The 12,618-nt window shown below is 38.9% G+C and overlaps 1 protein-coding gene across 2 annotated transcripts in view; it reads left to right on the top strand.

Moving 5' to 3' along the window:
* The window catches only part of LOC104943453 (adenosine kinase), a 98,265-nt gene extending 87,223 nt beyond the window's left edge, over nucleotides 1–11,042 (top strand). For both annotated transcript variants that reach the window (XM_010768854.1, XM_010768855.1), the window contains exons 9-11: nucleotides 2,852–2,966; nucleotides 10,327–10,413; nucleotides 10,704–11,042. In XM_010768854.1, the coding sequence (XP_010767156.1) occupies nucleotides 2,852–2,966; nucleotides 10,327–10,413; nucleotides 10,704–10,828 (327 nt within the window). In that variant the 3' untranslated portion in view covers nucleotides 10,829–11,042. The remainder of the gene's footprint in view (nucleotides 1–2,851; nucleotides 2,967–10,326; nucleotides 10,414–10,703) is intronic.
* The last annotated feature ends 1,576 nt before the right edge of the window (nucleotides 11,043–12,618 follow it).

Raw genomic sequence — 12,618 nt, 5'->3', positions numbered from 1 at the left:
GGAATAGAAATGCAATCCTGATGGCAGTGACAGGTTTAAGAGAGGAGAAGGCAGGAAGAGGAAGGGGGGGGGGGTGATCGCTTGGTGTGATGGAGGGTGCCTCACATGAGAAAATAACACAAAGGGCAAAGTGTAGACTTTCCTAGTAGTTACAATTCTTTGACATTTTCCATGTCAACCTGATTTGCCAGAACACTCTGAAAAATTGCATCGGATGAATGTGATTTCTCAGATAACATCAGCGGTCTGTACTGTACTTAAGGCATTTTCAGATGCTTGTAGTTAAAAAAGGTTCTTCAAAGTTGTCTTTTTCTTTTTTTTGTCACTTTGTAATGATCATTTCACTTGCCGTCATACTGTAGCTGTACCCAGACAAGTTTTAAAAATATCAATATACAGAGTGTATACTAGCTTATAGAACTTTGTTTAAAATGGGAGAAACAAACATAATGTTTAAACAAGATTTATAGGAAGAAATGTGTCGTTCACTCATACACAGTACTCTTGTAATATGAGTATGACTGCAGAAAAACTCTGGGTTTAATAAGGGTAATTTCCATCCCTTATACAATATCTCAAAAATATGAAATGTGTGACAATTATAAAAAAATCCTGAGCTTAAAGATCTTGGATAGTTGTTTGATGAAATAATTTTAGCGCACATCCTCTCACTGGAAATATTCTGGAGCTTTTAGCCATATCGCATGGATTTTATAAGAAGAAGGAGTTGCTCAGTTGTCATGGCGATTGTTGAAAGATGGTCTCCAGTGTCGCATCTGACAACCTGTTATGTGACCAAAATGATATAAATAAACAAACCTCTCTATTACAACTGAGCAAACTCCATCTCACAAAACACTGCTGGATGCCCTTGAATGGATCTTGTGATAAGTTTCTTTTTTCAAATTAAATTCATATTAAATTCATATTAAATTCAATGAACTGACTTTCAATAGAATCTATCAAATTAAATTCTACAGACCGAGCTCGACTACCTCTTTTTGAAAACATGAACCAAAATCAATTACTTATTTTGACAAGTCTTTTGTAAAATTATACCGCAATTTGATCATCCTGTCGCGGCACCAAATGTATATGTTTTAATAGTTATTCTGTCAAATATACTTCTTTGACTTTAATTAAATTAATTAGTTCAGTTAATTGATCAGTGGAGGATTCTTTTTTTACGGATGCTTTTATTGGATATTGTTAGCTGCTGCCGAGTAGTCATTATCTGACTTGATGCACTTTTAGTGTATTCTGAAACATTGTTATTATCACATTATGGATGACTAACAAAAATGGCAGCAGCACACCTCTAGTGTAAATAAGAGATAAAAAGCTTGTATTTTCCAAAACAGCAATCAGCAGATCTCAACACAGTCGCCTGATTGTGATCTGTTTCCCCCTTTTTAAATGCTCAAAGAACTATCTTTATCACGCTCTGATTGAATCTCTCCCTGGCAGTGTTTGTCAAACAGCCTGCAGTGGAGACCATCACTTTCTCACTGGCTTCGACACAAAAAACACAATTTAACACCCCTGGGAAGCTCCTATATTTCACGCCTTGTTGATTTATGTCTGATCAATTGCCACACAATCGTAAATATTAACATTTGTCAGCTGTCAACTAAATTGACCATATCATTTGCCAATTCATTTGTCCTGCACTTATTTCTCTGTCAGGTAAGTGTTTCTGCCTGTCAAAAAGGAGGAAGTTGTTTATGTGTGTGTACAGCGTGCCCTCCTCAACAGGCGTGATGCTTACCCTCCCACCTCTGGCTTTTAGAACCTTTTAGCTCCTAAACCTGAGTAGAGCGCCTTTTTTTATGCCCGGCAAACATAAAACCGAAGGGTGACAATGTGCCGAAGCCTTGTGCAGTTTTGCATTCAGTGTCTGGAGGACTGCTTGTGGTTACATCCAGTCACAGTGACAAATTACCTTTTTATTTTTTTTATTTCACCGACGCCTGCTAACAGCCTCTGTATTAACCTCACCATTAGCACTTACTTAGAGTGTTACACCCATTTTTCCTAGAGCCAGGGTCTCCCCGGACCTCTCAGGGCTGATTAAAGGACATTTGGGAGGCATTTAGAGGTGTAAAAGCTCATTGGTTTGAGTGAGCCAGTGTGGCTTGTACTATTGGGTTGGAGCCTATCTCTCTGATTACTCCCATAACCACAGTATTTGCTCGCCCTGAAGGTGCTCGAATGTTAGCTTTGACACAGATGCTAGAGGCGTCTACAACCCGTTAATGCTAGCTACTCAGCGTGCTGTATTACGGAACAGAAGAGTCCACCCCACTGCGAGGCGGCGATAAAGACATTCCACCTGCTCATAGTACATCATGATGAGTTAATAATAAAGTAGCTCTGACAGGTGTGGTTTTTTTATCCCTCTCATGATCAAAGGCAAGCACTCCGGAGAGTTCTGTCGTCTCCAGGCGAGAATATCCATTCTGTGCAGATGCTGAGGAGAGATGGCCTGTTTCAGGAAGAGAATGATACAGTACACGCACCACCTATCCCTTCAGCTCAGAAGTAGCTTTATCTGACAACAGCATATCTTCACAAGCTTATTTTCATCTCACTTAGGGAATATGACATTCTAATATTTTACAGCTCTCCTGTAGCGGCATGGAAACATCATTGAGCGCCCCTATTGATCTTTTTCGAAGCGGTTTCATAGCCCATCTGGTTTCATTATCACTTGATCCGTCTGCCAGGATTGGAAAACAAATCTGACCTCTTCCTGTCACAGTTTGCGATCTTTGATTAACTTCTCAGAAACTGTTATTCTCGATGCATTTATTCAACCTTACATACTCCCTGTGTTTTGGTGTTTTTACAGACAGATGACATCGCAGAGATTGCAAAAAAGGCCCAAAACCTCCCCAAGGAAAACACGAAGAGGCAGCGAATGGTGGTGTTCACCCAGGGCAAGGACGACACTGTTGCAACTGTTGGTAGGCAATTTATTGTTTTTTCGTTTTTTGTCTGCCTGTCTTCACATATTTCAACTGAAGTACCACTCAAAGCCATCCCAACTTTGGCCCCTTTTGGACATCTTTACCCTCCTCTTAAACCTCATATCACAAAACTGCAGAGCGGAGCCTTAAATAGATTGTAGATCTCTGACTGAAAAGAGCTGAATGCTATCAGTAATTTCTTTGAAGTTTAACCTGAAACATTGACACCAGATGTTAGAGAAAATGAATGCTTGCACTACATTCTGTCATTTCAGAGCATAAAAGAAATGTGGGGGATGCAGAGAGCAGGCATTGATTTGTGAAGTACTTCTAACTTTGTCTTGGACAGACTCCAGGCCAGTCCTCAGCAATTTTTAATGCTTAGACTCTTACATCCTGCCCTTTTCTTTTCCTTCCTGCAAAAATGCTGGCAGAGTGGCCTCGAGGAGAGGTTGATAATGTTGCTCCTCAAATCAATGCATTCTTTTTTTTATTTGGGGCAGATTTGTTAGCGGGACATTAAAAGGCGATGTCATCATAACTGAGCAGGGGTTGCAGGTTTAAGCGGTGTGTGGGGAGACGATAGTTTTCGATTACTGCTGGGAGATGTTTCCTTTGTTTTGAGCCACAGGGTGTCTCTCCTCGTTGCCCTTGCAGTTCAGAGAAGCCTGCACGAGGAGAGATGGCCTCAGGTAAAGACTCCAACATATCACTCATCACTGGGGACTGCAGGGAGCACGGCCACAGCAGCACTGTACCTTCAGGACACTGTCCACGCTCCTTAATTCCACTGTATTTACGAGCTGAAGCTTTGGACAGTATGTCACCAATGGCATCAGAATCATCACAAGTCCTTAATTTGTCCCGCAGCGGGGACATTTATCCAATCCAATCCAACTTTATATATATATATATAGCACATTTAAAAACAACAGAGTTGACCAAAGTTCTGTATATCAATAAATATATAAAAAGCAGCATAAATACATTTAGACAAAACAAATGTAAAAGCATACTTGTAGCCACAGACTGAAAAACTCTCATACACGATGTAAAAACATGTACTGTATTACATCAGCAGAAGTGTAGTGCAGATACAGTAAAGCAAAAATAATAGATACTAAATACAAAAAGTAGGCACACGTTATTAATAATCAAAAACAAAGTAATAACAGATAAGTACACCATGGTATAAAAGAAAACCTATTGTAGCAGTATATTTTTTAAAGGTGACCAAATGAAATTATAGAAGTAGCATGAGATTCAGTAAATCTTTTTCTGTATTTATATCTATATTGTATTTTCCTTTTAATGGTCTGTAAAGTGTGCTGCCATTTTGGCTACATTTCTCAAGAGACTCTCTTGGTATAATAAAGGTTTTAAGTGGCTGTAATCAATATTTTTTTATATTAAAAACTATAAAATAACTATAATCTGAAAAGGGAAGCCACAGAATGATTGCCCAACTCTGCAGTTCTCCCAAGCTCTATAAAGGTTTTTAATCTTTTAACTCCTTGTTTTGGTTTTACAGGCGCCACTTTAGGTCCGCTGTCATCAGTGTTGTTTACTGCCGCAGCACGTCAGCTGTTTTCAGCTATAAAACTCTGATAAACCCACATTAGCAACAAAGTTAGCGACTAGCTCGTGAACATATTGCAGATTTAGCAGCAAGAGCGAGGTATGGAGAACAGAAGGAGTTAAAAGCACAGTGGCTGTTGGACTTTGATGCATCGGGTGTACATTTATCAATCTCTTATCCATCAATGTATTAACATACTGATTTATTGCCAAGTACAAACTAATAGCATATGTTTTTAATGAAGCAAATAATCATGTTCAAAGCAGTGTTCCTGGAAGTACATTTCCTTTCATGAGAGTCTGAAAATATATTCTTAAGCAGACAGTTAAAAAGAAGGAGAATCAATCCATTGTGCTGGAGGTGATGGATAATTCCCGCCTGCTCCCCTCATTGCTCCTGCACGGAGACAGAGCTGCACGCCGCTGTGAACTTTATATAAAATACATGATGAATGCAGGCGGGATGAAAGACAATGTGTTTCAGATGTCATCTACAAAGGCAAACATGATAAATGTCATTGACTGTGCTATCATTTCAGTGGAGCAGTTACAGTAGTAGGTGCTACAGCATTGGCGTGTGTGAGTGAGTGCGTATGTGTGTGTTAACATCGCTATTCATGCCCGCCAAATAAATGTCAATGTAAAAAGAGAATTAAAGATTTTCATTTCCCAGAGGCGGCGCTCTAATAAACTTGATCTCTCATTTTGTTTGCAATTTGTCCTCCTGTCAGGATTTGATCATTTGCCAGCGTCTGCATGTCATGTTAAACCATTTTATAGTGATTAAGGACGGGAGAATGCTTTCCCCCGTGGTATAATTCTCTAAAAAGAGATGTCAATTTGTTATTGTTCTTTTTTTCCCTGCCCTTCATTTGGAGCCTTTCATCACACCACCGCTTCAAACGAGCTGGGAGCAGGGGGGAAATGGCCCTTTATTTAGCTGCCACTGACACTGCTGAACTACACTGGGCTTTTGCTTATACACCCATTAAAGCAGTAATTAAGATCATTGTGCCCTGAACCTTAACGGTGTGGAGATCTAATAAACGATCATTCAGCGGGGGTGCCGCTCTAATCGCTGATAAGGACTTGATAAAGCCTGACTCTGCTCCTCGCCGAGTTTTAAGGCTCTCAAGGGGGCTAACCAGGCAGAATTCAACTTGGAAAAAAAGACCTGATCCATACATGTTAATCACACGAGGCAGACTGAGCACTGGCTACAAGGCTCTTTATTTAATGCATGTTTTGTTGTTATTCTCCCCAAATTACAGTAGATTAGACATTGCATAATTATAGAAATGTCTACTTGAAGAAGTAATCCGTTTAAAACGCCGTATGTTTACGAAGAACCAAATCAATTAACTTCCCGCGCTGTGAGAAAGAACTCTTTTCTCTTGGCATCCCTCTTTCAATGTTTTCTTTCATGTCTCTCTGAAAGGATATTGGTTGGCGATGATCTTTTGCCTGTGGTTACAGTAATTACAGGCATATGTATATTTTTTCTAACTCAATTGTGAACAAAGATGCTGGTTATGATAGGGAAACAGATTGAATGTCAACTTGCTCCTAACCTGTCGCGTTTGCCAAGAAAGTGGAAATGTTGTTTTCTTCTCCGAGGCTCAGAGTTTGGCTGGAACGCAACAGGAAGCGTTCCAGAAGAAGTATTCTCGGGGAAGTTTTCTCACATAAAGATGTCGTACTTAAACTTCAGCTCACGCCTTTTAGCTTAATACTCATGTAACATTCCCAGTCATTTAGCAGCCCAGGGATTGAAAATGATGTCTTCATTGATTTATTTGCGTAGATGATAGTGTGAGAGGATCAATGTGAATTTTAATGATGTGCCAGCTATTTGATCAACCTGCTTCCTGTCAAAGCAACAACAGTGAGTGCTGGAACACAACCAAGTAGAGTAGAGTATTAATTTCAGAAATTCATATACTCATTTTCCAATAAATCCGAGGTCGTCTTATGTGCATGTACAGTAGCTTTCTCTCAGTCAGTGTTGTGCTGTGAATTGGCATTGTTAAAAAGAATAGCCAATAATAAAGGACTTAATTGATACTCGTTTCAAAGAGACGCCTGTTGAAAGAATTTCTTAAGTTTAATCACCACCATTCAAGGGTTGTAATGAGGGAATTATGAAGAGCGAATTAACAAAAGCACACAATTATAGCTTACTCGAAAGAAAGTATTTGAATTATTTCTCGGCTTTTCTCCGTTTTCTTTCCTCTGCTGCAGGTTACCTGTCACAGCACAGCCCACATATTCACCAGCAATCTGCTGCTTCGCTCACTTTGTCAAACCAAACTCTAGTAACAAGGATATGTTAGTTTAGAAAAGCACAGCAGAGTTGTATTGATTGAAAATAATGTTGCAGATCTCATTACAGTGAAATGAGTGAGCAAAGTGATGTTTTCAGGCTTTCGACAAGCCAGTAACAACAGAGCCTGTGTTTATTGGCAGGAGTTTAATTTTTTTCTTTTATTGCCATTTCCATGACAGATTTTTACCAATGAGATCTTTGTAACAGGCGACTGAGGAATTGTTGGCCTGTAACCTGAGTTACATGTCAGTCAAATATAATAACATGCCTCAATGAGGTTGTGAACTTTTCTCTGAAAACTTCAACTTGGCCGTGATGACAGAAGGAGGAGGGTGATCTATTGTGTCAAGACATGTTAAAACATATCACATGCTGAAATTAAAATGTACTTTCAGTTACAGTAAATGCTGACATTGGCAAGCTAATGTGCTAACAATAACAATGCTAACACGTTAGTGTTTAGCAGGAAATGTTGACCATGTTCCCCACCTAAATTGATGGTGTTAGCATGCTAACCTTTGCCTTTAGCACTAAAGTACAGCCGAATTTGATAGGAATGTTATTAGTATTCATTCCCAAATCAAAGTAGTTGGAAAGAAATATGATTTAGACCTGATGATAAAAATGTAATCAAACTGAATCCAGCAGCAGATTTTTCAGTTTAGACCAAAACGGTGTTGGCATTGCCATCTCAAGAACTTTAATCGTGACACTGACTTTAGGTTACAGTTATAGGATGCTAATGGCTGAGACTGAATTTCTATGTTACTTTAGCTCAATTAGTGGTTCTATAGTCTGGTTATGTCATGCACAAAACAGCTTTGATTGATAATATTGGAAAAAGTATACTAATTTGTGTGGAATTTATTTTTAATAAATGAGAAAAGATTGAGATTTCCTTGAAATAAAAGGAAACATCAACAGCAAAAAGATGCCTTTGTGCATGTTAGTTGTGTAATCCTCAGTTCATATACTGTGTTTCAAAGTAAACAAAATAAGGATCTGTTGATTGCGAATGCATAGCTGTAGGTCAAACCCATTACAATGTGTTCAATTACTTCTGACATATCCTGATGATGTATTTTCCTAATATCATGTCATATAAGAGCCTTTTGGAAGAAATGGTCTATCTAATAAGTCCTGACTCCTCATGTGCAACCCACCCTGGAGAGGGTTACCACCTCTTTTAATTACCGTACAAATATTTACACAGTAATTTGTATCCGATTTGTCGGGTGTAATGAACAGCAGAATATATGCTGAACAAGTGCAGTATCGTCAACATTTAAAGCATCCGATTTTATAGCCACAAAGTGCATCGCCTAAGCAAAACCACATCTAACGTTACTTAACTGAGGAATAAGTGACATAACTGTAATTTATTATGAGCCTATTTCGTTGCGTTTAATCGTTTGAAGAGGGAGGAGGATTCTGGAGCTTCTTCTCTGGCATTAATTAAGCAAAGTCGTTATGCTACTAATTAGCTGATCCTAAAAGGATTCCTGTATTATTGTAATTTATTATCAAAGTGACAATCTCCTGCTTCCCTTTTAAGAGAGAAAATGTGTCATTAAGAAAACACAATCTAACTCGTTATCTAATACATCCCCAGCACCTGACCTGCTCACATTGTGCTTTGTGAGATGTGATTTCTGCTGCAACTTGATGCAGTTTCTCTCACAGTTGGTGTGTTAGTCATTTCCCTGACATCAGGTGTTGAGCATATGTTCGGCTGCAGGTTGTGTATCTTTCACCCTGTAATACAAGAGCAGAAATGTATTCAAGAACTGGAGGGGGTGTCTTATCTGTCGTACAGATATTCTGAGCCGTTGTTAGATTAGCAGGGAGCCTCATTAAACAACTTTTTTGTAGTTTTTGTTCTCATGTTCTCCTTAAACTTCCAACCTTTTTCTCTCCATAAGAGATCTGTCAGCCTTTCTCGAGTTCCTTTTATCCACATGTCCACATGTGATGTCTTTTGTCTCTTGCACCTTTTTGAAGGTTCACGTCGGCACCAGAGCCCTGGGATTGTTTGAAGATTGTGTGTGTGGTTCAGATTGTTCTGACATAAGTTGCTGATTTAATGTCACTCTACACCTCGAGACTCTGTCATCTGGTAGATTTTTTTCCCTTTTCCCCCCCGCCCCTCTCCCTTAAACTGGAACTCCCTTTGAAGTGCATATGCTACTGATAATTGAAGCAATATAATCCACTGAAGATAATAAAGAGAACCTCATTTAATGGATTCCGTTTTGAACTGAAACGACTTACAACGATTGCATTGTTTTTAATTTACCAGAGCACTCACCCAAAGCTTTCGACATGTTAAGAGTTTTTACTTTTGATGATCTTTTGCTTTTGAAGAATTCAAGTGAGGCACAGCAGCACATAGCATTGTTCTGTTTACTTGAGTATCCCTTAGTTCAATTTACCCAGTCCTTTGTGCTGAAACAATAGGTAAATAATTACAGTTGTACACATTCAGAAACATATTTTCATGATTAGTCGGTTGTTAAATGTTTGTCATTTAACAAGCAAACATTCTCTAAGACAGCCTCTTAAATGCTAGCACTTGCTGCTTTACTCTGTTGCAGATCTTTGAAATTAAATGTATTTGGGTTTTGGACAAAACAACAAAACGCAATATACAGAAGTCTCCTTGAGTTCATGGAACTTGATATTATTAAATAGTTATTTACCATAATGAAATTAAGTGGACTGAAAGATCTATAAAAAATAGGACAAACAGGATTTATAATATGAAGCCGTATTAGCAGCTCTGTTTGGCTACATTAAGCTAAATGCTAACGCCAGCGTGCTGATATTTAGCGGCATTAATGTTCACCATGTTCACCATATTAGTTTGGTATGTTAGCATGATAAGATTTTTTAATTAGCATTAAACAGCACTGAAGTATTGCTGAGATGACAGAAATGGTATTTGTTGAGATGTCAACTTTATATTGGTACCAGAGGAAAAGTGAAGGGGTTCACTCCAGTTATATGCATGGTATTCATAGATTATATTCTTTAGAATAGCATGTTTTAGTATGCTTTAGTTGGCATGTAAGACTCAAACCTTGTGCACTTCAAAGTTCCTAAATACAAAAAAAAGGTGTTATATTCAGTACTGGCTGTCATTAATAATGTGGCGTTGTTGAATTTATTAATGACTATTTTTTAATTCCCTAAATGTTAATCAACATGTATTATGTTACATACATTACTGTATAGTGATCCTTTTTTCCATTTTACTAATAAGCCATCAATTATTATACTACTACTACTTGCTGAAGTGCTTAAGTCAAATGTTCCACCATCTCCAATTATAACATTACCTCCCTGTGTAAACAATTGAAATGTGTTCAATATAAATAGTTTTGAGTCCAATTATGTTATATTTCAAACACTGGTTTCCATGGTAATAAACAGCCCTTTGTGTCCTTATCACAGGTGAGAAGGTGACCAGGTTCCCAGTTTTGGACATCGACCAAAACGATATTGTGGACACTAACGGAGCCGGAGATGCCTTCGTGGGAGGTACGGCATGAAAAGCATCCTCTACACAGCTTGATTTCTGTTTTCAATCCCCATTAACCTTTGATACTGTCCAACTAAGTAACATAGTTATGGTTCCAGATGATATCAGTATGACATTTACCATGCTGTTTCCACTCTGTATGAGCTGATCAGAACAGTCACCTGTTGAGGACAACACAGTTTTGTCTCTTCAACCACAATCCTAATCCTGGCTCGTATTAATGATCTCCTAAATTTTTTGTAGATGATGGCAGGTTACAAATTGACTTCTGCTCTTTTCCTCTACCAAGGATTCCTCTCTTCTTTGGTCAAAGAGCAAGCAGTAGAGGAGTGCATCCGGGCCGGACACTACTCCGCCAACGTCATCATCAGACGCGTCGGATGTACTTTCCCAGAGAAGCCGGACTTCCAGTGATGCATTTGTCTTTTCCACGAAATACTTGTATATGTATGCTTCAGGATTTCATGTACATTTTTTTCTAATTACAGTGACTCACTGCATGAACTAAGTGTTGCAGCTTGAATATTTGATCAAGCTCGCAAAAGCAATTCAGATGTTTAATGCAATTCAACTAATGTACTAGTATCAAATATTGGAATAAAATGGTTATGTTTAAAGGAGCACTCCACTGAAAATCTATCTTTTGAGTATCAAACTGAACTACAGGCCTGAAAGTTACGAAAACGTGTCAAAATGAATACCAGCATTGTTACAAACTTTTCACAACACATCATCGCTTTCTATCTACATCATTGGCATGTTTCAAACACCCAGGATCTTCAAAACCAAGCTAAATACTCAGTGTCCCAGTACCACCTCTTCATTGCTGGAAGTAGTGTTTTTATTGATTTATCTGCAAAGTTTGGAGTTTACATCTTTTTGATGAAAAGGCTCAGTGGTAGAGAAATTCATTTTCCTGCAGGATACGTTTAAAAAGTTTCGCTGTATGGACGCGTGGCCTCTAAAAGTTTGTTGTTTGTTTCTTCATGGAGGATGGCAGCTGGAGAAGTTACAATCGATTCTAGTGACCCAGAGTTAGGCCAAAAAGACGTCTATTGAAAATTCCATTCCTCTTGCTTAATCTGCTGTTGATCCTTACGCTGAATATTTTCCAAAAAATGTTGCCAACAAATTGTTAATTAGATTGCTTGCATTGGACACCACACGAGTGCTGTATTTAGTAGCGTACACTTTGAGTGCCATCCTTCCTGAAGCAGAACACGTTTTAAAGCCTTCTTTTAAACCTGCGTAGGGTTATTGTTGATACATACTACAAAACACTTTTTCATTCAAGAACACCTTTAACATTCAGCTATCATGCTGCAGATATTATGGGTGGCTTTCCATTTCCTGAAAGTGACCTTTTTTTTCGTGAACAAAGATCTTCTGCTATCACACCATCAAACTCAATTTACCAAGATAATCTTATACTAAAATAAAGTTAGTAACAACGTATGAGATTTGTTTAACCAGCAGGTGGAAGTTTCTTTGAATACAACCAAATTCAAAATGCAACAACAGGGTTTGTGAATTCCCCCATTATTTAATCAGCCAGAGGCTCCCTCATGCTAATCACTTTTGGACAGCTCAACACCCTCTATTATGGGGGGGGACTGTGGGGACTGGGGGGTGGCGGGGGGTGCAGGACCAGCCTGGTGTCCTGGCTCCATGCTTGTTGGGTCCTAACTGGACTCTCGGGGTGTGGAGCTGCTCTGCAGGGCTACAGGAGATCATTTTTCTCAGTTAAGGGATTAGCGGTTGCTCTTCGTGGCGATCATTAGAGGGACCTGAAAATTAGGCTGATCCTTCGCACCCAGCTGTGCTGTCGCTGGGGGTTGGAGTCGAGGATCACAGGGAGGCGCCTCCCCCTCACAACCCCCTCCCACTGAGTGTGGGCCAGCAGAAATGTTGGGCAGTGTCTCAAGTGTTTTGTGGAAAACAATTCAACACTCATCTGTTCTACAAAGAAGTGCGATGTAGAATAACATTTTGTGTTCCCCTAGAACAACCTGTTACATTATATTCCTTTTTAATTTTTCTGAGGAGGAATCCAGTTTTAACACTTCTTGCACAATGGCTCTCTTTTCTGTAATGATGCATAGTTTATGCATGTATGCTAATGGGGGGCGTTGAGGTGAAAACATTCTCCAGCCAAAATGTTATTAACAACTTTTGAGACACTTTTTTTTTCATCAGCATTTTTT

Source organism: Notothenia coriiceps, unplaced genomic scaffold (genome assembly GCF_000735185.1).
Source record: "Notothenia coriiceps isolate Sejong01 unplaced genomic scaffold, NC01 NC01_scaffold00006104, whole genome shotgun sequence".
NCBI lineage: Eukaryota > Metazoa > Chordata > Actinopteri > Perciformes > Nototheniidae > Notothenia > Notothenia coriiceps.
This window is presented reverse-complemented; position numbering and strand designations above follow the sequence as displayed.